General features: G+C 66.0%; 4 protein-coding genes across 5 annotated transcripts; 3 read left to right on the forward strand and 1 right to left on the reverse strand.

Moving 5' to 3' along the window:
• Positions 1 to 6,635: 6,635 nt before the first annotated feature.
• SP6 (Sp6 transcription factor) lies at positions 6,636 to 13,377 on the forward strand. The gene is made up of 2 exons (XM_085083487.1): positions 6,636 to 6,813; positions 9,388 to 13,377. Exon 2 carries the CDS (start codon positions 9,399 to 9,401, stop codon positions 10,500 to 10,502), a length of 1,104 nt encoding a protein of 367 aa, XP_084939613.1. The 5' UTR covers positions 6,636 to 6,813; positions 9,388 to 9,398; the 3' UTR covers positions 10,503 to 13,377.
• Positions 13,378 to 14,361: 984 nt separating this feature from the next.
• Positions 14,362 to 19,732, forward strand: SCRN2 (secernin 2). Its single transcript, XM_085083474.1, has 9 exons — positions 14,362 to 14,442; positions 14,878 to 15,049; positions 15,460 to 15,641; positions 15,717 to 15,916; positions 16,003 to 16,218; positions 16,899 to 17,064; positions 17,138 to 17,315; positions 17,572 to 17,741; positions 18,184 to 19,732. The coding sequence occupies exons 2-8, from the start codon at positions 14,879 to 14,881 to the stop codon at positions 17,728 to 17,730; spliced, it is 1,272 nt and encodes a 423-aa protein (XP_084939600.1). The 5' UTR covers positions 14,362 to 14,442; position 14,878; the 3' UTR covers positions 17,731 to 17,741; positions 18,184 to 19,732.
• On the reverse strand, positions 17,143 to 21,251 carry LRRC46 (leucine rich repeat containing 46). The gene is made up of 8 exons (XM_085083493.1): positions 21,128 to 21,251; positions 20,994 to 21,054; positions 20,527 to 20,635; positions 19,661 to 19,707; positions 19,467 to 19,576; positions 19,224 to 19,293; positions 18,662 to 18,822; positions 17,143 to 18,576 (listed from the first exon to the last, which is right to left on the reverse strand). Exons 1-8 carry the CDS (start codon positions 21,156 to 21,158, stop codon positions 18,146 to 18,148), a joined length of 1,020 nt encoding a protein of 339 aa, XP_084939619.1. The 5' UTR covers positions 21,159 to 21,251; the 3' UTR covers positions 17,143 to 18,145.
• A 323-nt stretch (positions 21,252 to 21,574) lies between these two features.
• Positions 21,575 to 24,827, forward strand: MRPL10 (mitochondrial ribosomal protein L10). 2 transcript variants are annotated; one of them, XM_085083495.1, is made up of 5 exons: positions 21,575 to 21,663; positions 22,033 to 22,202; positions 22,825 to 22,992; positions 23,325 to 23,469; positions 24,172 to 24,827. In XM_085083495.1, exons 1-5 carry the CDS (start codon positions 21,624 to 21,626, stop codon positions 24,441 to 24,443), a joined length of 795 nt encoding a protein of 264 aa, XP_084939621.1. In that variant the 5' UTR covers positions 21,575 to 21,623; the 3' UTR covers positions 24,444 to 24,827. The 2 variants fall into 2 exon arrangements, with proteins under 2 accessions (XP_084939621.1, XP_084939620.1); XM_085083494.1 differs by lacking the exon at positions 24,172 to 24,827 and adding an exon at positions 23,626 to 24,164 and having other exon boundaries at positions 21,599 to 21,663; positions 23,325 to 23,514.
• Positions 24,828 to 25,203: the final 376 nt, after the last annotated feature.

The raw sequence follows: 25,203 nt of genomic DNA on the forward strand, positions 1-25,203 counted from the left end.
CAGCGCTGCCCAGCCCGGGGGTGCCCAGCTGCCTCCACCCGCCCCGGGCCCGGCAGCTCCCACTGGAGCCAAATAATTGCTCGGTGCTTTGTTGTGCCGTGTCTGTGGCCGCGGGGCCTCCATTTGTGGGAACCTGCTGTGGCGAGAGCCTCCTCTGTAATTAGCGCTCCGGTTACTCACCGCCTGGCACCGCCGCCGCGACCCCCCCAGAGCCACCCCAGAGCCACCCGGGGGTCCTCTCCCGCGGGATGTCCCCGAGTGTCACCCACCCCCGCCACCCGAGCTCCATCCTCGGGGAGTGGCAGGTGGAGGGGGCGGGCTGGGCTCGGGTGGCCCGGAGGGGTTTGGGGACACTCGGGGACATCCCCCGGGAGAGGCTGCGGCTCCGGCCAAGCTCGTAAAGCAGCGCGGACGCGGGCGAGGGCGTCGGGTCACCGTGCTGGGGACACGGGGACAGCCACGTGTGGGACGTGGGGCCGTGGCTCGGTGCACCTGCCCCGGACCCCAGTTCTGTCGCTGTCACCCGGGGAGGGACCCCGGAGCTGGCGGGGACAGCCCGAGTGGCATTGTCACACCCCAGGGAGGGGACCCGCGGGTGGGGACAACGAGAAGGGCTCAGCCGGGGAGGGAGGGGACAGGGCGGGCAGTGGCTCGGGGGTGGCTCCGCTGGTGGCCGTCCCGCCCCGGCTGCAGGGACAAGTCGCAGCCTGTCGCTCCGTGCCTCAGTTTCCCCAGGCGGGAGTGACGCCGGCGCGGGCACGATCGGTGTCACCGTGCCTGGGGAAGGGACATGGCCACGGGCCTGGAGGTGACACTGCCGCGCAGGGAGAGGGGACAGGGATGCGCTGGTTGGCAGGGCATGGCTGGGATGGGGACACGGGGATAGAGGGACACGGGGACACAGGAACATGGGGACACGGGGACATGGGGACACAAGGGACACGGGGACATGGGGACGCAAGGGACATGAGGACATGGGGACGCAAGGGACAAGTGTCTGCGCAGCGAGAGGGGACAGGGACACACAGGCTGGCACAGCAAAGCTGGGATGGGGACACGGGGACACAAGGACGTGGGGACAAAAGAACATGGGGACACAAGTCCATGCGGTGAGGCTGGGATGGGGACACAGATGTGCACAGAAGGACAGCGGCGCACAGGTTGTCACGGCAGAGCTGGGACGGGGACATGACGACAAGGGGACACACAGCGAGGCAGGGACCTGCACGGCCAGGCTGCACCGGGAGCTCCCGGAGGACCCAAAGGACCCGAGCGGTGACACGCGGCGAGGACACGCCATCCCTGCAGCCCCGCTGTCGCTGTCGCTGTCCCCAAGCCCCCTGTCGCCGCTCGGTGCCAGCGGGACGTGCCCAAGCCCACGCTCGGTTACCGGAGTTGCGGCTGCTGCCCCTCCCGGCCCCTCACCCTTCCCAGCCCTGTGTCCCTGTCGCCGGTGCCACTGTGTGTCCCTGTCCCCTGGTGCAGCCCAGTGTCCCTGTCCCTGTCCCCAGTGCATCCCGAGATCCCCATTCCCGCTGCCCCCATGTGTCCCCACCCCCCTTGCAGCTCCGTGTCCCATCCCTGGCGCAGTGTCCTTGTCCCCAGTGTCCCAACCCTGGCGTAGTGTCCTTGTCCCCAGTGCATCCACATGTCCCAGTTCCCATCCAGGTGTCCCATCCCCACTACATCCATGAGTCCCATTCCCAGTGCAGCCATGTCCCCATGTCCCCAGCCCCTGTCCCTGTCCCGTCCCTGTCCCGTCCCTGTCCTCATCCCGTCCCATCCCGTCCCCATTCCCGCTGCTCCACGCACCCCATTCCATGTGTCCCACTCTCAGAGCAGCCATGTCCCCATGTCCCCAGCCCGGTGTCCCTATCCCTCTCTCTGTCCCTGTCCCCACATCCCCATTCCGGCTGCTCCACGTTCCCCATTCAACGTGTCCCACTCTCAGTGCAGCCATTTCCCCGTGTCCCCATGTCCTCATGTTCCCATGTCCCCAGCCCAGCCCCGTGTCCCTGTCCCTCTCTCTGTCCCTGTCCCCATCCCTGTCCCCACATCCCCATTCCCGCTGCTCCACGCACCCCATTCCATGTGTCCCACTCTCAGTGCAACCGTGTCCGCATGTCCCCAGCCCAGCCCGGTGTCCCTGTCCCTGTCCCTGTCCCCATTCCCGCTGCTCCACGTGCACATCCCGGGCAGCCTCTCCGCCCTCTCCCCACCCCGCTCCGGGCAGGTTTCCCCACGCCGTGACTGACAGCCGGGGCCGGTTGGGCGCAGATACGGCAGCGAGATTAGCACGGGACTAATTAAAACTCAAATTAAAAATCGCATTTAACCCTCCGCCGAGCCGCCAGCTCCGTCGCCGAGTCGCAGAGGTCGAGTCCCGACAGTAATTCCTGCTCGCGCTGAGGAAACGCCGCCTCCGGGCACGCCGTGACCTGGCGCTCGCTGCGGGCAGGGGAATCCCGTCGCGATAATCCCGATAGATATCTCTGCCAGGCTGGCAGGTGGCCCTGTGCTCGGCGAGCAGGTGGGCAGCGCCGTGCCAGCTGTCCCCGGGGCACCGCGGCTTGTCCTTGTCGCCGCGGTGGCACGGCTTGGGGACCGGGAGGGGGTTGTGTGCCGCTGTTTGTCGTGACATTGTCGTGGGGCTGTGACAACCTTGTGGGGCTGTGAGCACCTCGTGGGGACTGTGACACCCACAGTAGTGGCTGTGACCACCTCGTGGGGGCTGTGACACCCCCGTGGGACTGTGACATCTCCGTGGGGACTGTGACCACCTCGCGGAGGCTGTGACAACCCTGTGGGGACTGTGACACCCCCAATAGTAGCTGTGACACCCCCTGGGGACTGTGACACCCCTAATAGTGGCTGTGACCACCTCTTGGGGCTGTGACAATCTCGTGGGGACTGTGATACCCCTGTGAGGTTGTGACACCCCCAATGGTGGCTGTGACAGCCCCGTGGGACAGTGACACCCCCCTAGGACCGCGACCACCCCTCAGGGCTGTGCCCACCCGGTGCCACCACCCCCCCTTCCTCACCTGGCATGGTCCCCGCCGTGCCACCTCCGTCAGTCCCGGTGTCCCCCCAGGCTCCCGCCAGCACCCCCGGCAGCTTCAACGTCACCGCGCGTCACCCCCTCGGGGCCGTCTGGGCGTGGGGCCCCCCGAGAGCCCCGGGGAGGATCCGGGGAGTCCCGTCTGTCCCCGTCTGGGGCCCCGGGGTGTCCCCACCGGGGACAGACGGCGCAGCCTGGTGGCAGAGTCCCCCCGGGGACCCCGCGGGGCACCCCGACCGCGTGGGAGGGCTCGCGGGGACGAGCTCAGACACGCGGGGTGACACCCCGGTGGGGCTGTGACACCCCCAATAGTGGCTGTGACTACTTCTTGGGGTCTGTGACACCCCTGGCGACACGGGGACACCGACACGTTCCTGTCCCGCCCCGCTCACGGATTTGTTTTATGGCTCAGGAGGAAATTGCCGACCCTTCCGGAGCCGCGGGCGTTTGAAGTGCTCGGGGCTGGCAGGGGGTTTGGGATGTCACTCTGTCCCCCAGCATCGTCCTGGGGTCTGGGGGGACATCCGTGTGACTCTGCTCCTCCATCCGCCTGGGGCTGGGGGGACCAGGGGGTGGCTGTCCTCACTGGGGGGACCAGTGGGTGGCTGTCCTCACTGGGGGGACCAGTGGGTGGCTGTTCCCATCCATCCATCCCTCCCTCCCTTCATTCCCAACCCCATTTCCCCTGGGGACAGGGCTGTCCCCAACCCCCCGCGCTGGGGGCTGCACCTCCAGCCAGGTCCTGCCCCTGTCCCTTCCTTGTCACCCATCGCGTCTCTGTCCCCCCACCCCGGCAGTGCCCAGCTCTGGGGACACCTCTGGCGGGTTTGGGGACATCGCTGCACTTTTAGGGAGCACTGACCCCTCTTGTCCCCGCCCCGGGACCCCAAATCCCGCAGTGTCACCTCGGTGTCCCCTCTCGGTGTCCCCTCTCGGTGTCCCCCCACCCCCCGGAGCAGCTCCTGCCGTCTGATCACTCGGAGGGATTGGAGGCATTTGCCTCTTGCCTTATAATTTATGCAAATGAGCTGTGTAATTAGCTGTAATTTCAAGGCACGGCTCGGGGTTTCAGACACTCGGTGGCGAGATTCCCCCCGGAATGCTCCGTGATTCCCTCCCCATGGGTGGTCCCAGCTCGGTTTGGGGTGGCCCCAGGAGCTCCCAGACCCCAAGTCCTGGTCCCCCAATTCCCCCAGTCCCCCCAGTCCTGTGCCACTGCCTCACCCAGCTGCTCCCAGTCCCCCAAACTCATCCCGGGTTGGGTGTTTTGGGTGGTTGGGGGGTTGTTGTTGGGTGTTGGGTGTTGGTGTGTGTGTGTGTGTGTTTAGCAGGATCTCCCAGCCCAGGATGTTCTGGGATAGGTCTGGGGGTCCCAGTGGGGTTTTGGGGTCTGGTGCTGGTGGGTTGAGGCTGTCAGGACTTTTCCAGATCCTCAACCCTGTCCCCACTGCATTCCCCACATCCTCCCACCCTGCAGCCCCTTCCTGGAGCTGGGAATGGCCGCGATGGGAGCAGCTGGGACCCTCCTGGAGGACTGGGAGAACTGGGAGAACTGGGAGAAACCCCCGGAGCGAAGGGACGTGGGAGAAGCCACACGTGCAGGGTGCGTGGGTGGCTGAGGGGCAGTTGGGGACCAGGAGATGTGGTCCCTGTTCCCCGTGGTGGCACTGGGATGGGGATCGGGATGGGATCGGGATGGGGATGGGGATCAGGATTGGGATTGGGATCGGGATTGGGATGAGGATCAGGACTGGGATGGCCAAATCTGCCCCTGAAAGCTGTTGGTAGCCACAGTCAGGGTCAGCTAGAGAGCCCAAGGCCACCACCCCAAGGACACCCAATGACACTTAGGGTCCCCAAGCTGGAGCATCGCCCTCCCCTGCAGCCACAGCAATGGCCTTGGATCCTAACGGGCAGGCAGAGGGGAGCAAAGGCAGTGAGACCCTGGGGTTGGGGTCACCCCGAATCCCCCCGTGGGCCCCACGGAGCTCCATGTGTGGGTTCAGCCCCAAATCGGTACAGCCAACCCCCATCAGGTGCTTCCTTCCCATCCCGGGGTCCCCATGGCAGGATTTCCCTCCTCATGGCGGGATCCCAATCCCACAGTCCCCATTTCGGGGACCCCTATCCCAGGATCCCCATCCCGGGGTCCTCATCCCAGGATCCCCACTGCAGGATCCTCCTCCCCATGGCAGAATCGCCCTCCCCATCCCGGGGTCCCCACCCGAGAGTCCCATCAGACGGTCGCCATCCCAGGGTCCACCACCCTGGGGTCCCCATCCTGGGGTCTCCATTGCAGGATCCCCCTCCTCATGGCTGGATCCCCATCCCAGAGCCCCCATCGCAGGGTCCGCATCCCGGGGTCTCCATTCCAGGATCCCCCTCCCCATCCCAGAGTCCCCACCCCGGCTCCCCACCCGGATCTCCCCTGCCACAGCCCCGCCGAGCCGAGCCGAGCCGAGCCGTGAGGCCACGCTCAGCCCACAAGGCAGCCGCGTTTCGGTGGCGGCGGCGGCGGTGGAGCCATCCCTGCGATGATGAAAACCAGGAGAGTTTTCCCCAAGGCGAAGGAGTTCCCTGCACCCTCCGCCCGGCCGGGCGCTTGGCAGGCTCGCCGGGAGATGCGGAGCTCCCACGCGCCAGCCGCGGTCCTGGCCCGGGCCAGGCTCGCCAGGGCCATCGCCACCTTTCCCATGGGATTTGGGGACGGCTGGGTCCCCACCGTGCCCACCAGGGTCGCCAAGGGGCTGCGGTGGCTACCAGCCGGGCGCAGGGGGTTGAAATGGGGCCACGACGCGCCGGTGATTAAGTGGCTCCACTGGCCGTGGTGTTGTCACCCGGCGGCTCGCGGGGTTTGTCCCTGCCGGCAGCCTCGGGGGGGACACGGGAGACAGGGGGGTTGGACAGCCGCGGCCGAACGGGGACAGGCTCGGCAGGGATGTCCTGGGCTGTTTTGGGCTGTCCCAAATCCGTCAGGGTCACGGTGGGTTCTGTCACCAGCGTCCAACTCCCTCCTGCCGCGGATGCAGCTGGGACCCCAAAATTGTCCCCCGTGTCCATCCCTGTCCCATTTATCCCATGGCACAGGGCCGAGGCGCAATGGGGACACTGAGCCCCCCGCGGGGACAGGAGCAGGTGGGGTGGGGACACTGAGCCCCCACGGGGGTGGTAGGAGGATCGCTGCCACCCCCACGTGTCACCCCTTGATGTGGGGACATCTGGGGTGCCCGGGGGTCTCCGGAGGGGGTGGCAGGAGGGCGACGGCAGCCACCTGTGTGTCCCCAACAGGCGAGGGGCGACAAGCCGAGGGGGTGGCGACAGCAGGGGCGCCCGGGGGTCGCCGGGGGGCGGCAGGAGGAGGCGGCCACGGGCGCGGGAGGGAGAGAGGGAGGGCGGTTGTTGCTTTCTTCTTTAATTACCCCCCTGTTTGCGGTGTCTGCTGCGAACTTCCCGTCCCCTCCCTCCGCTTTCATCCGCCGGATCCTGGGACCGGAGCCGGCTCCTGTCAAGCGGCGGGGCTGCGGCTCTGCCTCCAAGGGTTAAAATCACCGGGGCCGGGGGTGGAGCTGGGCGGGGGGGCGGAGGGAAGAGCCGGCCGCCGGGCTGGGACCCGGCCATTCCTGCTCGCCCGGCCCAGTGGGTGCCCCGTCCCTGGGGAGCCGCGCGGGTCCCTCGGGGTCCCCTCGGGAAGCAGCGCCCGCGCCACGCCGATGAGGACGAACCCGCCGGGACCTCGCTGCCGCTAGACCCACGTACGTACCCCCGGTGCTGCCGGCCGCCGCGACCCCCGACGGGACCTCCGGGAGGGTCGTGGCTGGCCTGACCGACGGAGCGAATCCCTGCTCGCCACCCCGCCGCGTCCGCTGGCCACCGAGCCCCGTGGCTCCTGGCCTCGCTGCCTCCCGGGACACCGCGGTGTCCCCCCGCTCCGATTTCCAGCGCGACCCCCATTCCCCCGGGACTGAGATCCCTCGCGTGGTGCCGAGAGCTGCGAGGGGCTGGACAGCCCGGACCCCCCCGCCGCCACCGCTGCGGCCGCGTTCCCCTCCCAAAAACCCCGGCGAGTTTCGCCGCGGCTCCGGCGGCGCTGCCGTGGGCTGGGCGCTGGGGCAAATCCCAACCCCGCCGTGTCCCCCCGACCCCGGGACATCCCCCCAGAGCCGCGGCATCCCCGAGCCCCCCCCGGCCCGGCCCGCGTCCCCCCCGTCGGGGCTGCCGGTACTGGGGGCAGCGGCGCCCGCCCGGCCCCGCCGCGGGGCGAGGCACCGGCGGGGCTGGGAGACGGGGCCGGGCCGCCTCTGCCCAGCCCGGGCCGTGACTCACGGGACGCTTCAGCCGCCGCTGCCTCAGTTTCCCTGCGGTGAAATGGCCAACGCGTCGCTGAGCCCCGCCAGGGAGGGAGGGAGGACGCTGGGGGCCCCTGGGGATTTTTGTCATCATTCCCGGATGGAAAAATGTCCTGGGAGGGAGGCTCCGTGCCTGGGTGAGGCAGGCCGGTGGAGGGGGGTTCTCCCAGCGCTCCCCCCAGCCCAGTCGAGGATCTTTTTGGAGGGTTTGGAGCTGGGATGGTGGCGATAGTGCCACCGGCCGTGGTGGGGCTGCACCGGGGGGCTCCGTGCGACCCCCGAGCCGAGGGAGATGGTTGGGGTGCCAGGAGAGCCCTGGTGGGGCTGATGGGGTGGGAAAGACCCCAGACCCCACGGAGGGTTCTTTCCCCCGCTATGGGGGTTGAGAGGGGGCTGGGGAGATCCTGGCCAGGTCCCCTCAGTCCCCAGATCTGGGGGGGACCTGTGCGTGCCAGCTGTCACCCCAAAGCCCCGTGACGGGCTGTCACCATGGGGTTTTGCGGGTTTGACCCCAATTTCGATCCCACAGGGAGCTGGGGTCTGGGGGGGGCTCAGGACCTCACTGAGCACCGCAGCAGGTGGGAGCTCTGGACACCCTCAGTGCCACCTTTCCACGACCCCACTCGTGTCCCCAGAAGCCAGGGACAGTCCCTAGAAGGTGTCCCTGGGGTTGGGGGGGGGCAGAGCTGAACCCCTACCGGGGAGTAGGACCCCAAAATCTGCTCAGCTGCCACCCCGGGGGGCTCATCCTGCCACCACCTGGAAGCAGAGCCCCCCAAATATAGGTAGCACAGCTCCAGGTGGGTCCCGCCGGGGGATTTTGGCACCCCCAAACTCCCACCCTGATTTTGGGGTCCTCCTACCTTCCTGGGCGACACCTGGCAAGGGAAAACGGTGTCCCCACCCGGCTGAGGGGTCTTCAGCAGTGTGGAGATTCTCTCCCTGCTCTGGAATCACAGCGCTGGGATTGAGGGGCTCTGGGGCTGCGACCCCTTTGTTCAGGGGATCCCCCACCCCAAATCCTCCAGCACCTCCCGAGTGTGTCCCTAAAGGTCCCAGGTGTCTCCCTGGGGGTGCTGGGGAGCCCCGAGAGCAGTGTGAGGGTGGCCGGGATTAGGAGACGGTGACGAGAGGGGACAATGGGGGGGTTTCGGGGCTGGGGGGTCCCAGCCGCCCCCCAGCGCGGCGCCGGTGGGAAGTCGGGGGGCGGGAGCCGGTGGCGGCAGGTGGATTTCGACACCGGGGTGGGGCTCGTCCCCAGTGGGGTTTGCACAGCTCCCGCTGAGTCACGGCCGCCCTACCGGGAGCCTGCGGCTGCCCGGGGGTCTGGGGGTGTCCCGGTGCCCCGGGGCGGCGGGCGGAGGCAGCCCCGAGCTCGGCTTCAAAGCGCTGCCGGGGGTTCTGCCCGCGGCTCCGCTGCCTCTGCCCGCTGCCAACCGGCCCGGGGGTGCAGCCCCCCCAAAAACAGCCTGGGGGCTCCCGGCTGGGCCGGGGCGCGGGGCAGGAGCGGAGGGTGGGTGGTGGTTTGCCAGCCCGGCTGGGATGAGGGAGAAAGAGGTTGGCCTCGTGGGTGTCCCCTCCTGGCTGCCGTGTCCCCCCGTGGTTGGGCCATGGCCTTGGGGATGTCACCTGTGTCCCCTTAAGGACCCCGGCTGTGCTGGGGGACACAGTCGGCTCGGTGACAAGGCAGATATCCGCGGTTTCCTTGGAGTTTGGAATTAAGCACCAAACCCTTCGGGCTGCAGACGCGACCCACCGACACCGGGGGACAGGGACACGTGCTGAGGGGTGTCCCCTCCAAACTGGTGCCACCATCCCGGTGTCACAGCGGTGTGGCAGAGCAGCGAAACCCCCTCGGCGGGGGCTCGGTGACCCCCAAACCGCCGGTGCGGGTGCTCGCGGGGACGGGGGGCGCGCAGCCGTGTCCTCCCCCTCCTCTCACAGCTCTTCTCCCCCTCCCCGCCCCGCTCGGCCCCGCAGGTCTGTGCGCGATGCTGACGGCGGTCTGCGGCTCCCTGGGATCCCAGCCCTCGGACGCGCCCCGCGCCTCCCCGACCCACCTGGACCTGCAGCCGCTCCAGCCCTTCCAGCCGCACGGCCCCGCAGCCCCGGCGCCTCCCGACTTCGCCTCGCCGCTGCCCCCGCCGGAGCTGCCGCTGCCGGGGCCCGACGACGCCGCGTTCGCCGCCGCCGGCGCCTACGAGCCTCATGGCCCCCCGAGGTTAGAGCTGCCCCCCGACGGCCCCGCCGCCCCCGGAGCCTACGCCAAGCTGCTGCCGGCCGCCCCGGACATGGCGCATCCCTACGAGTCCTGGTTTCGGCCGCCGCACCCCGGAGCTCCCGGCGAGGAGGGCGGCGGTGTCAACTGGTGGGACCTCCACGCCGGAGCCAGCTGGATGGAGCTGCCCCCCGGGCAAGGCGCGGGGCTGCAGGTGCCCGCGCACCCCGGGCTGCCCGCGGGGCTGGGCGGGTACGGCGGGGGCGAGCACCAGCTCTGCGCGCCCCCCGCCCACCTGCTGCCCCCGCCGGCGCAGCACCTGCTGGCAGCGGAAGGGGTGAAGGCGCTGGAGGGACCCCCCGAGCCCCGCGGGCCGGAGGCGGAGGGCGGCGGGCGGCCGAAGGGGACCCGGCGGGCAGTGCCCAGGGGCGGCGGGCAGGCTGCGTGCCGCTGCCCCAACTGCCAGGAGGCCGAGAGGGGCGGTCCGTGCCCCGAGGGGGTGAAGCGCAAGCACCTGCACAACTGCCACATTCCCGGCTGCGGCAAGGCGTACGCCAAGACCTCCCACCTGAAAGCCCACCTGCGCTGGCACAGCGGCGACAGGCCCTTCGTGTGCAACTGGCTCTTCTGCGGCAAGCGCTTCACCCGCTCCGACGAGCTCCAGCGGCACCTCCAGACCCACACGGGCGCCAAGAAATTCTCCTGCCCCGTCTGCGGCCGCGTCTTCATGCGCAGCGACCACCTGGGCAAGCACATGAAGACGCACGACGCGGGCAAGGACGGGGCCGAGCCCGAGGGCAAAGGCGCCGGGGAATCGGCGGCGGCCAAGGGAGGCAAGAGGGAGCCGGAGGGGGGCACCGCCGCCCCCACAAACTGAGCCGCTGAGCCCCGGGGGGGACGCGGATGGAGGTGGGGCGGGGGCCGGGGGGAGCCTTCGGGGCCGGTCTCCGAAGGGGTGTGGGTGGGCGCAGGGCTGGCACCTTGTGCCGGGAGCGGTGGCGAGGTCGGGGACAAGGCTGGTGGCGCGGCTCCGTCCCCCGCTGTGGCGTCGGGGAGCGCCGCAGCCGGAGCTGCCCCGCGGCGGTTTCACTTGTCCCGCTCCCGCTCTCCCGCCCCGGTTCTCCCCCACCGTCCTCCCCCGGCTTCCCAAATCTTTTTTTTTTTTTTTTTTTTTTTCGGGAGGCTGCTGGCAGGCGGCGGGGCTGTTTGGGAGGAACATCAATGGGAGCCGAAGGAGCAGGCGCTGCCCGGGCACGTCCAGCCCAAAGGGGAGGAAGGAGAAGGAGAAACGGAGAGGAGAGGAGAAACCCGGGAGCCTTCGCTCGGGGAGGGGCGGCCGCAGCCCCCCGGCCCCCTCCCCACTGTCCCCTCCAAACTGTGGCATCCCGGGCTCTGTCCCCCGCCGTGCCAGCCTCGTTGTCTCATCACCCCCCGGGTTTTGGCACTGTCACTCACTGGCGACACGCCGGGGGTCGAGGGCTGGCGACATCCCCGTGTCCCGGCTGGGGGTGCTGAGCTGGCGGGGGTCCCCCACCCCTCGGAGCCCCGCTTTGGGGCTGGAGGATGTGAAACCCTTATTTTAGCCTGAATCGTGGCTAAAACGGGGAAAAAAAGAAAAAAAAAAGAAGTCCCGCGCGAATGTGAGCCGTGGGGAGCTCGGGGGGCCGCGGCGGGCGAGCGGCGGGCGGTGGGCGGTTGCCCAAGCGCACACCTGCAGCTTTCCCACACCCACCGCCGCGGCCCCGGGCGGGAAACACCGGGGCGGCCGCGGGCCCGGGAGAGCCGGGGCGGCCGCATTCCTCCGGCCTGGCACGGCCGCGCTGCCCGCCCGCCGCCCCGAGACCCCCGCCCGGCCCCCCGGCACCGCCCCTCCCCGCCCCGGGCGAGCTGTCCCCTTGCCCTTCCCCACTGGGGACCGCAGCCATCCCCCTGTCCCCCCAGGGGGACCCCCGCTGTCCCCAACCGTGCATGCTGCCTGTCCCCCCGTGGTCCCGTAGCCGTTCCCTCCCCGGGATCCCGTAATTCCAGGGAACTCTGCCTGGCCCCCCCTGCATGCTGCCCGTCCCCCCGGGGACCCCATAGCTGTCCCTTCCCAGGTCCCTGTACCTCCCGGGGACACCCCGGGCCACCCCCACACCAGCGACCCCGTTTTTTCCTCCCCTGGGGTCGACTCCCTATCCCCGGGGGACCCCAAATCTGTCCTGAGCCCCTGGTTTGGGGTCCGTGAACTTCGGTTTTTAGATCGTTTGGGGTCTTACACCCCGATTTTGGCAGAATCCCTCGGGCACAGAAGGAGACGCTAAAGGCGGGACCTGGGGGGAGGTTTTGGGGGGCAGCGCTGGGGTCGGGGGGGGGAAATGGGGTTCACTGGCTGCTCAGGGCACCCGGGGGTCCCCCCGGCGCTGCCCCCCAGCCAACACCAGTTCGAACCAGTTGGGAATCTGGGGAGGGGGGGAGATTTGGGGGGTTTAGCCCCCGGTGTGGCCCCATCCTGGGGGCTCTGGGGGGGTCGTGTCGGGGGCTGCCCGGGCTCGGAGCACCCCGAGGTCTGGGGGGAGTGGGTAGAGGTGAAGCCGAGTGGGGTCCGTGCCCAGAGGGCGCCCCGAGGCCTTCGGTTTTGAGTGTTTTATTATTATTATTATTATTAATTATTAATTATTATTATTATTAATTATTATTATTTTATTAAGGTGAAGCCAGGCTTTGCCGCTCGGGCAGGATGGATATCCCAGGCCGAAGCTGTGGCCGTGGGCTGTGCGGATGGGGAGGGCTAGACCCCCCCGAGGGTCCCATCCCTGTCCCCATCCCTGTCCCTGTCCCCACGGATCCGCGAGGAGCTGGCAGCAGCCCCCCCGCGCCGTGGGGCAGGGATTAACCATGGGGCTGGAGCCCCCCAGCACGAGGTGAAGTCTCGCTGGGGGGGTCTGCGAGGACCCCAACCCCAGCACGGCCACCACTGTCCCTCGGCAGGACTCGGGTGACCTGGGCTGTCCTGCAGCTCTCGAAGGAAGTCCCCGACTCCAGCATTTGCCTGTTCCAGCACAAAATTCCCCCTCGGTAGCCCCCTCGGGTGGGATTTCATCTCCAAGGGGGGCTCAGGACCCCCCCAAGGTCCCACAGTGTTGTAACAGTGGGATTTCAGTGGCCGAGCTCTGCTCCAGGGGGCTCTGGTTTTTTGGGGACCCACAGATTTTGGGGGGCTGCACACCCCAGGGGTGGGCTGGGGAGGGAAGAGCCTCGCCGGGGCCTCCCTGGGATTGGGGGTTCAGCCTCACCGAGCTTTCCCCCAGCCGGGGTCCGCAAGGGGGGTCCAGGTGAGCTCTGTGCCCCCCAGGTGAGCTCTGCCCCCTCCCCAGGTGCGCTTTGCACCCCCCCAGGTGCGCTCAGCCCCCCCAGGTGCGCTCAGCCCCCTCAGGTGCGCTCAGCCCCCGCAGCCCCGCGGCTCTGCCTGCCGCGATGGGGCAATGAAGGCTGTAAAACCGGGTGGGGAGGGACGGCGGCCGGGAAACCAGTCCAGCCTGCTGCGGCGTGGGGATCCCGGCCCCGCGCCCCGAACCGCCGCGTCCCCCACCCACCCCCGGGCCGCCTCCCCGGGGCAGGGAGGGACCGGCCCGGCTTGGTCCGGGAGGGGGGATGGAGCGGGGTGGCCCTGGGGTGTCCCCAGCCCGGCGAGGGGAGAGTTTGTGCTGTGAAGAGGCGGCGGGGCTGTGGGGTTTGGGTTTTGTACTGGAATAAATGCAGCGTGTTTTCCACGCTCCGGCTCTTCGGTTCTGTCCCTTCTGAAGGATGAGGGGTCTGCATGCCGATCCCAAATCAGCCCTGCCCAGGGTCTCGGGGGTCTGCAAATCATCCCCGCCAAAGGACTCATGGGTCTGGCATTCTGACCCCAAATCACTCATTCCAAAGGACTCAGGGGTCCGGCGTCCCGACCCCAAATCATCCCCACCAAAAGACTCAGGGTCCAAAATCCTGACCCCAAATCATCCCCACCAAGGGACTCAAGGCCCAGCATCCCGATCCCAAATCATTCCCCCCAAACAACTCAGGATCCGACATCCCGATCCCAAATCATCCCTGCCAAAGGACTCAGGGCAGGATCAGCATCCTGACCCCAAATAATTCCTTGCTAAGGACTCGGAGCCCAGCATTCTGACCCCAAATTCTTCATTCCAAGGTTCTCAGCATCCAGCATCCCGACCCCAAATCATCCCCACCAAAGGTCTCAGGGTCCCGGCCCCGTGCCCCCCACCCTGCCCTCAGCTCCCCAGGGCTTCTCAGGACAGGGACACAGGACACTGTAGGGTATGGGGGTGACACGGGTGGGGACCAGCCGAGCCCCCCACGAGGGTCACATCGCGTGTCCCCCGGGCCGGGCTGGCGCTCAGGGTCTCCCCGCGGGCTGGGCGCTGCCCGGCAGGTCTGTCCGCATACCGCGGGCCGGGCGGGGTGCTGCCCACGCCGGGGCTGCCCACGGGGCGGCGGGGTGCCCACGGGGGTGATGCCCACGGGGGTGATACCCACGCGGGGCTCTGACCCACGGGACCCCCCAGCTCTTCCCCGGGTCTCCCGGGAGGAAAATTGGGACCCCCGTCCCCAGGCTCCTTTGGGAACGCCCGCGACCCACGCCGGTGCCGGTGTCGGTGCCGGCGCCGGTGTCGATTCCTGTGTCGGTGTCGATCCCGGTCCCGGTCCCCGCCGCTGCCGCCATGCGGCCTCCGGCCACCGGGCGCCGCCGTCGCACGGCCGGGGCTGGACGGGGCTGTCCGGGGCGTGCCGGGGCGGGACCGGTAGCGGCGGCGGTGAGGAAGCAGCGGCAGGTCCGTGCGGCCGGGTTTGCCCGGTTACCGGCGCTGTGCGGGAGGGGGTCCGGTCCGCGGGCGGTGCGAGGGGTGCCGGTTACCGGGGCTGCGCGGGGGTGGCTCCGGTCCGTGCGGGGTCCCGGGACGGGGTGTCCCCCCAGCCCAGCCCGCCATGGGGTCCCTGATCCACGTCACCCCACAGATCCTCCCCGCACAACCCCAAAGGGACCCTGGGGACACATCCAGGACAAGGGATTGACATCTCCCTCAGTGCCTCCATCCCACCCCACCACGGGGTCCCTGACGCCCCCCAGCTCCAGGCACCTCTTCATCCCCCAGCCGCCCCTCCAGACTGTCCCGTCCAGCCCCAAAGGGACTCTGGGGACACATCCAGGGCAGGGACAAAGCCGTGACATCCCCCGGTGCCTCCCCCGTCCCCTCCGCCCGGTTTAGGATGGCGGCGCAGGCTGCTGTGCCCTCGTCCTGCGACTGCTTCGTGGCGCTGCCACCGGACACGGCGTCCCCTGCTGTCATCTTCGGCAAGAACGCTGACCGTCCCCGCCATGAGGTCCAGGAGATCGTTTATGTCCCCGCTGCCACCCACCGGCCTGGGGACAAAGTCCAGGTGAGGCCGTGCTGGGGCCACAGTGGCTGCAGGGGTCAGTGCGTCGGGTCAGGCCATCGGTGTGTCCCCTCGTGAACCCCCCTGGGCCAGGGTGGCTGCAGGGGACAGAGCCCTGGCCATGCCATGTGTCACCCACCGTGTCCCCCCCAGTGCACCCAGGCCAGGATGGCTGCAGGGGACAGAGCCCTGGCCGTGCCATGTGTCACCCACCATGTCCAGGGTGGCTGCAGGGGACAAAGCACTGGCCGTGCCAGGTGTCACCCTGCCATGTCCCCCAGTGCACAGTCCCCTGGGCCAGGATGGCTGCAGGGGACAGAGCACTGGCTGTACCAGGTGTCACCTGCTGTGTCCAGAATGGCTGCAGGGGACAGAGCCCTGGCCGTACCAGATGTCACCCCGTGTCCCCGCAGTGCACATACCTGGAGATCGAGCAGGTGGAGCACACTCACGCCGTGGTGCTGAGCCGCCCCGCCTGGCTCTGGGGTGCCGAGATGGGCGCCAACGACTGCGGCGTCTGCGTGGGCAACGAGGGCGTGTGGACCCGCGAGCCCGTGGGCGAGGCCGAGGCGCTGCTGGGCATGGACCTGGTGAGGTGAGGACGGCGAGGATGGCACTGTCACCCCCTGTCCCGGTCCCTGGCACCGGCTGACGGGCGCTGCTGGCACAGGCTGGGTTTGGAGCGGGGCGGCTCGGCCCGGGAGGCGCTGGAAGTGATGACGGCGCTGCTGGAGCGGCACGGGCAGGGCGGCAGCTGCAAGGAGGAGCCGGTGCCCTTCGTGTACCACAACACCTTCCTGCTGGCCGACCGCGCCGAGGCCTGGGTGCTGGAGACGGCCGGGCGCTACTGGGCAGCGCAGCGGATCCGCGGTGAGCGGGGACTGGGGGGACTGGGGGGACTGGGAGCCGAGTGTCCCCGCCGGCCCCGAGTGACCGCTCTGTCCCGGCCGGTGCAGAGGGAAGCCGCAACATCTCCAACCAGCTGAGCATCGGCAGCGACATCACGGCCGAGCACCCGGGGCTGCGGGAGAGGGCGAGGAGCCAGGGCTGGTGGAGCGGGGATGGAGAGTTCAGCTTCGCCGAGGTTTTCTCCCTGGACAAGCAGCCGCCGCGCATGGAGGCTGCCAAGGCTCGGTTCTGCGCTGGGAGGGAACTGCTGCGGCAGCATGCAGGTGGGGACGGGGACTGGGATGGGGACAGGACAGGGATGGGGACAGGGACAGGGACAGGGATGGGGACGGGGATGGGGACAGGTCAGGGACAGGGATGGGGATGGGGACAGGGATGGGGACAGGGATGGGGATGGGATGGAGACAGGGATGGGGATGGGGACAGGGATGGGGACAGGGACAGGGATGGGGATGGGGACAGGGATGGGGACTGGGATGGGGATGGGAATGGGGAAGAGAAAGCAATAGGGACAGGGATGGGGATGGGGACAGAGACAGGACAGGGATGGGGACAGGACAGGGATGGGGACAGGGACAGGGATGATGATGGGGATGGGGATATGGACAGGGACAGGACAGGGGCAGGGACAGGGACAGGGACAGGGACAGGGACAGGACAGGGGCAGGGACAGGGACAGGGATGACCATCCATGGCTTGCCAAGGGCTGCTTCCACACTCGCATGGAGTTGTTATGGCAGCACTCAGGTGAGGACAGGGACAGGACAGGGAAGGTGACAGGGATGACCATGCATGGCTTGCCAAGAGCTGCCTCTGTGCTGGCACATCCCCAGTTCCTGCAGCCAGGTCCTGGGCCTGGCATGGCGATTCCCACTCACCCCACATGTCCCCACTCCCCATGGCCACGCTGGCAGCGCTGAGGTGGCTCTGCCTGTCCCTGCAGGTCACATCACAGCCGAGACGTTGATGTCCATCCTGCGGGACAAGCCCAGCGGCATCTGCGTGGACTCGGAGGGGTTCCGCACGGCCGGCAGCATGGTGTCCGTGCTGCCCCGCGACCCCGCCCTGCCCTGCGTCCACTTCTTCACCGCCACCCCTGACCCCTCCAGGTGACACTGACAGCGGGGACGGGGATGTGGCATTGCGGGGAATTCTGCTCTCTCACCCCAGCTTCCCCTCCAGGTCTGTCTTCAAGCCCTTCGTGTTCGTGGCCGGCATCAAGCCTGCGCCGCAGGTGAGATCCCCGACCTTCCTGCAGGATCCTGCCAAGCAGATCCCGAGATTCCAGAGCTCCGTGGATCGGCGGCACGAGCTGTACCGCCGGCACCAGGCGGCGCTGGAGCTCATGGAGCAGGAGCCGGTACTGCAGACCCTACTGACAGACCCCACAGATCCTTCCCCACCCTGGGATGGGATCAGGAAAAATCCCTGAGCTCCCTGATCCCACCCTGGATTGGATCAGGAAAATTCCCCAAGCTCTCTGATCCCATCCTGGATTGGATCAGAACCCCCTGAGCTCCCTGATCCCACCCTGGATTGGGATCAGGAAAACTCCCTGAGCTCTCTGATCCCACCCTGGACTGGATCAGACCCCCTGAGCTCTCTGATCCCCCCAGGAGCGAGGCCAGAAGCTCCTGGAGACGCTGCAGGAGCTGGAGAAGCAGGGTCTGGAGGGGATGAAGGAGCTGCTGGAGGGCACCATGACCCCCCAGCCAGAGGAACTGGCTGACCTCTTCTTCGACTGCGTGGAGGCAGAGATGAAGTTTTACACATAAACCCCAGGCAGGTGGGTGGGCTCACCATTTTTCATGGATAGGGAATGAAAACATTCCCAGTGTTTGGCCCTGATTCCTCACCTCCTCCCACCGTGGGTCCCACACCCCAAATTTACCCTGGAGAAAGCACTGAGAAGAGGCTGTGGATGGAATGAGGTGCCAGGGGAAGGACAGGGATATGGGATGGGATTGGGAGTCCTGCCTGCGACCCTGTGTGTGTTTTCCCCCAGTTTCCAGCCCCTGGGATGGCTGTAGGGTGGGGGCATCCAGGTGGATTGGGGTGGGAATAAAGCCTTTATTCCTGGGAGCCCAATGCTGCTGCTGAGGGATATTTGGGATAACTGGATTGGGGTGGGAATAAAGCCTTTATTCCTGGTAGCCCAGTGCTGCTGAGGGATATTTTTGGGATAACTGCCTATTCCCTGCTCCTCCGGCACAAATCTCCTTCTCCAGAGCCTTGCTTGGGGGCTGGACGGCACCTGGAGCCCACTCGGACCTGCTGGACACCGACAGAGGTGCCAGTTTTGTCCTTGGTCACACCTGGGGACAGGGCTGGCACCACCAGGGTGTCACGGCGGTTCCGTCCCGCCCCGTGCCCAGCAGGAGATCCCAGCACACCCTGAGACCTGCCGGACGCTGGCAGAGGTGCCAGCTGTGTCCTTGGCTCTGCCTGGGGACAGGACTGGCACCAGCGGGATGTCACGGCGGCTCTGTCCCACCCCAGGCCCAGCAGGAGGTGCCGGCGCTCCCGCAGCTCCTCCAGCCTGGCCCGGTGCTCCTCCAGGCTCTCCCTGCGCCGCCGCCGAGAGCGCCTGGCCAGCTCCCACTGCTCATCCGAGAAGAAATCTGCCAGGGATGCACGGAGGGAGGGGAATGACAGGAGATGTGGCACTGCCAGCCCGGTGCCACGTGTCCTGTCCCGTCCTGGCACCTTTGTCCACGGTGAAGGGAGTCCTCAGCTCAGGGAACAGCTCCTCGTAATCCTCCTCGCTGCTGGAAGAGCCTCCTCCCGCCTTTTCCTCGGCTGTGTTTTCATGGATGGGCAGGGAATCCAGCAGCAGGAGGTGGGGCAGGGCTGCCAGCACCAGATCCCTGGGAAAAAATGCAGGAAAAGCCGATTTTCTGCAGCTGTTTGGGTTGGAAGGGATTAAATCCCATCCAGTCCCATCCAGGGACACCTCCCACTGTCCCAGGTTGCTCCAAGCCCTGTCCAGCCTGGGCTGGGACATTCCAGGGGTCCAGAGGCAGCCACAGCTTCCCTGGGAAATCCATTCCATCCCTCCCCACCCTCTCAGGGAAGGATTTTTCCCAATATCCCCTCTGGCAATGTGAATCCAATTCCCCCTTATCCTATCACTCCATCCTTCATCCAAAGTCCCTTTCCCAGTTTTCTCAGAACCCCTTCAGGTACTGAAATGCCACGATCAGCTCACCCCGAGGCTTCTCCTAATTTTGGGGGGATTATTCTCCCTCTCCTCCCTCTCCCAACCCACCTGTATCTCTCCTGCCGGGTGCAGCCGTTCCCCTGGAGGTCGAGGATCAGGAGGCTGCGGGGCAACTCCTCTGGGAGAAAGGGAAGCACAGAGGGGCTGAGGTGGGAGCAGCAAAAATTCCTGCTCCCCCAAATTCCTGAGGCGACTCCCAGAGCAACCTGTCCCCTCCACACCCAGGGAAGCTGAGGCAGGGAGGGTGGGAATGCACATTCCACACACCCCGGATCCATTCCTGCTTCCCACCTGTGTCCAGCACCTGGATCTGGTTGTGGGAAAGGTCCAGGGCGCTCAGGTGGGACAGGAGCTGCAGGTTTTCTACCTTCTGGATGCGATTTCCAGCCAGGCAGAGGAACCTGGAGAGCACAGGGAGGGTGAGGGGGAAATGTCACACCCCACCTGGGAACCCATGGAAATCCTCGGGAGCAGAGCTGTTGTACCTCAGGTTGGGAAAAGAGTCCAAATTCTCGATTTTCTCAATTTGGTTCTGGAAAATAAAATGTGAAAACCAAGCTGTGTGAAAAATCACATTTTGGGGACGCTCTGGGATTGGCCCAACAAATCCCAGGGGCAACATAATGTCCCACAGGAGATTCTGGAGAGGGAATGGGGTTAGGGAACATGGAGAGACCCCAAAATTCAGGAGGATCCTGAGGCTCCTCATGGCTGGAAACACCAGAATTCCAGTGGGCTTGGCACTGGATGGGAGGGAACAGGGGATCAGAGACCCCCGTGGTGGGGCTGGGGAGGTCACTGGGACAAAACCCTCCTGGATGGAGGGAAATAATTCCCTTCTGGATATTGAGGAGGGAAAACAGGAGCAGAACTGGGGGTCTTTCTGGCCCCTGAGAAAGGAGTGGTCAAATAGATGACCCAAAATCTATTTACACTTCAACCATCCTTATTTCTTTCATCTTTTGCCCCTTCCACCTGCACAGTGCCCGTCCAGGGCTGAAGGCTGATAACAGTTCTGGCCTTGTGGATTCCCTTAATCTTACCAAGACAAAAGGGGGCGAAAGATTCCTTTTGAAGGCAAGCACAAGAAATCGCTGAATAATATCAGTGACTTAGGAGAAATGATTTGTATAACCACTCCTATCCTGGGGAATGTGATGAATATTCATGAATTTTGCCCTGTAACACTGTCTTTGGGGGTACTGAGGTGTATGTTTGGAGGAGAGAATTCCCCACACCTGGTGCATAAAATAAAGCAAATACCCAGTTCTTTAACTTTGTCTCTGAATGTCTCTGGGCTCGATTGGGGTGAATCACCCCCCAGGAGCAGGTTAGTCCCACAGCTCCTCACCTGCTGCAGGTAGAGGCTGTGGATGTCTCCAAGGCTCCGCAGCTTCCCGATGGAGGAGATGTTCTCCCGATCCAAGCGGATGGTGGAGATGGGCAGCCGTCCTGTGGATCTAGAGGAGCACAGGGAGGATTTTGGGGTGCCCAGAGCTCCCTCATTGTGGGGGGTGGGGTTGTGGTTGGGGGGGGGGTTTTTGGGTGTGGTTCCTGCCAGCCCAGTGGAGGTGGGCAGCTGTCCCGTGGATCTAGAGGAGCACAGGGAGGTTTTTGGGGTGCCCAGAGCTCCAGTGGAGGTGGGCAGCTGTCCTGTGGATCTAGAGGAGCATGGGGAGGTTTTTGGGGTGCCCAGAGCTCCCTCCCTGCCAGCCCAGTGGAGGCGGGCAGCTGTCCTGTGGATCTAGAGGAGCACAGGGAGGTTTTTGGGGTGCCCAGAGCTCCCTCCCTGCCCTTCAGGCTCCGAGGGATCCTCACCGGCTCCGGGCGATGACAAGGCTGTCGCTGAGGGTCACTCCTGGGGATTTCTCCTCAGGGCCTTTGGGGATTCAGAGTGAGGGTCCAGGCTGCAGGTGTAGCCCACCATCCTCTCCCCACAGTGTCTCACTCACCACCACAGAGGGTCTCCCCTTGCTCAGCCATGGATGGCCTGGCGGTCCTTGTCCCCTCCTGGGGACCTTGGGGGGTGTCTGAGGGGGATGCTGGAAGGGGAAGGGTCTGAGGGACAATAGGGCCAGAAACCTGTGGAATGACAGGGTTGGTAGGGACAGGACTGCTGGGATAAGGGGTCAGTGCTGGGACCCCCAGGTGGGGCAGAGGGACTCTATATCCAGGGGGATTATGGCACTGCAACTGGGGGGATCACTGGGACCAGGATCCCCGCTCTGGGGATCCCAGAGACCTCCGGTGTTCTGAGGGGCTCACCGGGACCTGCTTCCCGGATTTGGGGCTCAGATTCCCTCCTTTTGGGGGGCTCAATGACCCTGGGCCAGGCTCAGGGACCCCCAGGCCCGCTCAGGCCGCGCCGCGCCGTTGCTATGGCGACAGGCGCGCCGGAAGTGGCGAGTCCTCCACCTTCCCACAAGCCCCAGCGCGGTCGCCTCCAAGATGGCGGCGCTCGGTAGCGGTGGGACGCGATGGCGGCGGGGTGAGAGCGGGAACGGGAACGGGACAGGGAATGGGGCTGGGAGCGGGAACGGGAATGGGGCTGGGAACGGGAAATGGGCGGGGACAGGGGTCGGGAATGGGAACGGGAACGGGAAGGGGAACGGGACCGGGAACGGGACCGGGAATGGGACCGGTAATGGGACAGGGGCCTGCGATGGGAACGGGACAGGGAACGGGAATGGGACCGGGGCAGAGGCGGGGAACGGGACCGGGACCGGGGCAGGGCCAGGAGCCGGGACAAGGGCTGGGATCGCGGCCGGGGCAGAGCCGGGCCCGGGACTCCCGCAGCCCTGGGATGGACGGGCGGCGGTAGCGGGCCCGGTGCCGGTGCTGAGCGCTGTCCCCGCAGCCTGGCTGCCCGCCCTGCAGCTCCTCCGGCGCGGCTCCAAGGCGGTGACGCGGCACTGGAAGGCGATGCACTTCCAGCGGCAGAAGCTGCTGGCCGTGACCGAGTACCTGCCGCCGCGGCCGGCCGTGCCCCCGCGCTGCCTGCCCCGCGACACGGGCAGGGGACACCAGGTGAGGCACGGCCCCGTTCGGGGCTCCGCAGGGACCGGGGGGTGTTTTCCTTCATCCCACCACTCCCTCTATTCTTGCATCCCATCATTTCCTCCATCCCACCATTCCCTCCAACCCCTCCATCCCACCATCCTCTCCATGGCTTCACGTCTCCATCCCTTCCATCCCACCATCCCCTCCATTCCCTTCACCCCACCATCCCTCCATTCCTTCCATCTCACCTTTCCCTCCGTCCTGTCATTCCCACCTTCTCTTCCATCCTGTCATCCCCTCCCTCCCACCATTCCCTCCATCCTGTCATCCCACCATCCCCTCCATCCCTCCATTCCCTCCATCCCACCATCTCCTCCACCGCACCACCCTCTCCATCCCTTCTATTCCTCCATCCCTTCATCCCGTCATCCCCTCCATCCTCTCCATCCTACCATCTCCTCCATCCCCTCAATCCCTCCATCTCCACCATCCCCTCCATCCCACCATCATCTCCATCCCACCATCACCACCATCTCCATCCCACCATCACCATCATCTCCATCCCACCATCACCATCATCTCCATCCCACCATCCCCACCATCCCCTCAATCCCTCCATCCCCTCCACCCCGCCACCCCCTCTCTCCAGGAGGAGGACGGCTACGCCCGGGTGCTGCGGCGCCAGGTGGAGGACACGTTCCGTGCCAGCCGCATGGTGGCCGTGTGCCAGTACAACTCCATGCCCAATGAGGACTTGGTGATGCTGTGCCACTACCTGCGCAAGCACAACATCCACGTCAAGTTCTTCCTCAATGAGGTGGGTGCAGATCCCTGGGGTTATCCCTGGGGTTATCCCTGGGGTGATCCCTGGGGTGATCCCTGGGGTTATCCCAGGGGTTATCCCAGTGGTTATCCCAATGGTTATCCCAGGGGTTATCCCAGAGGTTATCCCAATGGTTATCCCAGAGGTTATCCCAGGGTTTATCCTAGTTGTTATCCCAGTGGTTATCCCAGGGGTTATCCCAATGGTTATCCCAGAGATTATCCCAGGGATATCCTAGTTATCCTAGTTGTTATCCCAAGGTTTATCCCAGGGTTTATCCCAGGGTTTATCCCGTTTTTCCTGGCCTCATCCCGAGTGTCCCCCAGGTTGTCCGGCCGGTGCTGGCGCAGTCCAAGTACCGCAACCTGCTGCCGCTGTTCGTGTGCCGCAATATCCTGCTGGTGAGCCCCGAGACACGCGCCAGGGAGATGCTGCGGGTGCTCAAGGGAGTGCCACAGGTCAACCTGCTGGGTGAGAGCCTGGCCTGGCCCCACATCCCGGAGCTGGGCTTGGGAGGTTCATCCAGGGCTGGCAATGCAAGCCCAGGGCTCATCCAGGGCTGGGAATGTGGGCCTGGGGCTCGGGAGGTTCATCCAGGGCTGGGATTTGGAGCCCAGGGCTCGGGAGGTTCATCCAGGGCTGGGAATGTGGGCCCAGGGCTCATCCAGGGCTGGGAATGTGGGCCCAGGGCTCGGGACACTCATCCAGAGTTAGGAATGCAAGCTCAGGGCTCAGGAAGCTCATACAGGACTGGGAATGCAGGTTCAGGGCTCATCCAGGGCTCATCCAGGGCTGGGAATGCAGGTCCAGGGCTCAGAAAGCTCATCCAGGGCTGGGAATCAGGGCTCAGGAGGTTCATCCAGGGCTGGAAATGCAGGTCTAGAGCTCAGGGGGTTCATCCAGAGTTGGGAATGCAAGCCCAGGTCTCGGGAGGCTCATCCAGGGCTGGGAATGTGGGCTCAGGGCTGGGAATGCAGGTCCAGGGCTCAGGGAGCTCATCCAGGGCTGGGAAGGAGGGTCCAGGGTTCATCCAGGAGTGGGAATGAGACCCCACACTGACAAAGCTGCATCCATGAAAACGAGGGGTGGGGAGCCTGCAGGAGCGAGCAATCCCTTCCCAAAGGGCTCTGGAATTCCACATCCATCCCAAGCTCCCATTTTTATTTTTTCCAGGCGCCTGCATCGATGACACGATCCTGAGCAGGCAGGGAGTGGAGAACTTCGCCCAGCTGCCATCCCTGGAGGTGTCCCAGGGACAGACGGTGGCAGCCCTGTCCCTGCTGTCCTCCCAGACCTCCTCCCTGCTCCAGCGGGGTCCTGCTCACCTCACGGCGCTCCTGGATGAGCACATCCGACAGCTCCGGGACACAGGGGACACGGGAAAGCCCGTGGGGGACACAGGAAAGCCCACAGAGCCTTCCCCGGGACAGAGCACTGGGAATTAGTGACAGTGGAATCCTGGAAACAGTTCCTACCCTGGCTGTGGGACACGGGGAACCCCCAGGAGAAGGGATTGGGGGATTATGGACACAATTCCCATGGAATTCCCAGTAGCCCAGCTCCACAGAGGGACTGGGGGTTTGACACTGAGGGTCCTGTGGCTCCCCCAGCCCTGCCTGGCACTCCCCTTTTGCTCCCTTGGGGACATCCCAGGAGGTTTCAGCTGCTCTGAAGGATCTCTGGAATCAGCCAGAGGAGGAGGAATGTGGGATGGATGCTCCAGGGGGATTTTGGGCACTCCAAGCCCCGTGCCTTCGGAATGGGGATGTGCTGTAACACAGATCCCACCCCTGGGATCACTGTCATGTCCATTAAAGTGTCTGTGTGGAGATGCCGAGGCCTCATCTGGAATTTTGGGGGGTGGGTGGGGGGTGTTCTGTCCCCGAGGGTGGTGGGAGGGGCCAGGGCTGCACCAGGGAGCTGAGGGAGCAGAGCTGGGGACGGGAGAGGGGAATTCCAGGGTGGGAATGCCCTGGGACCACCATGGGGTGGTGATCCGCGAAATCCTCCTGGGGTGGTGATTCCCAGGATTTCCATGGGGTGGTGATTTTTAGGGACCCCAATGGATCATGAGTCACAGTTTGGGACCTGTGAGTCAGTGATCCCTAAGACCCCCATGGGATGATGATCCCCGAGACCCCCATGGGTTGGTGAGCTCCAAAACTCCACGGGATAATGATCCCTGAGATCTGTGTGGATTGGTGA

Source organism: Lichenostomus cassidix, chromosome 27, assembly GCF_008360975.1.
Source record: "Lichenostomus cassidix isolate B80296 chromosome 27, HeHo_3.0, whole genome shotgun sequence".
In the NCBI taxonomy this organism is placed as follows: domain Eukaryota; kingdom Metazoa; phylum Chordata; class Aves; order Passeriformes; family Meliphagidae; genus Lichenostomus; species Lichenostomus cassidix.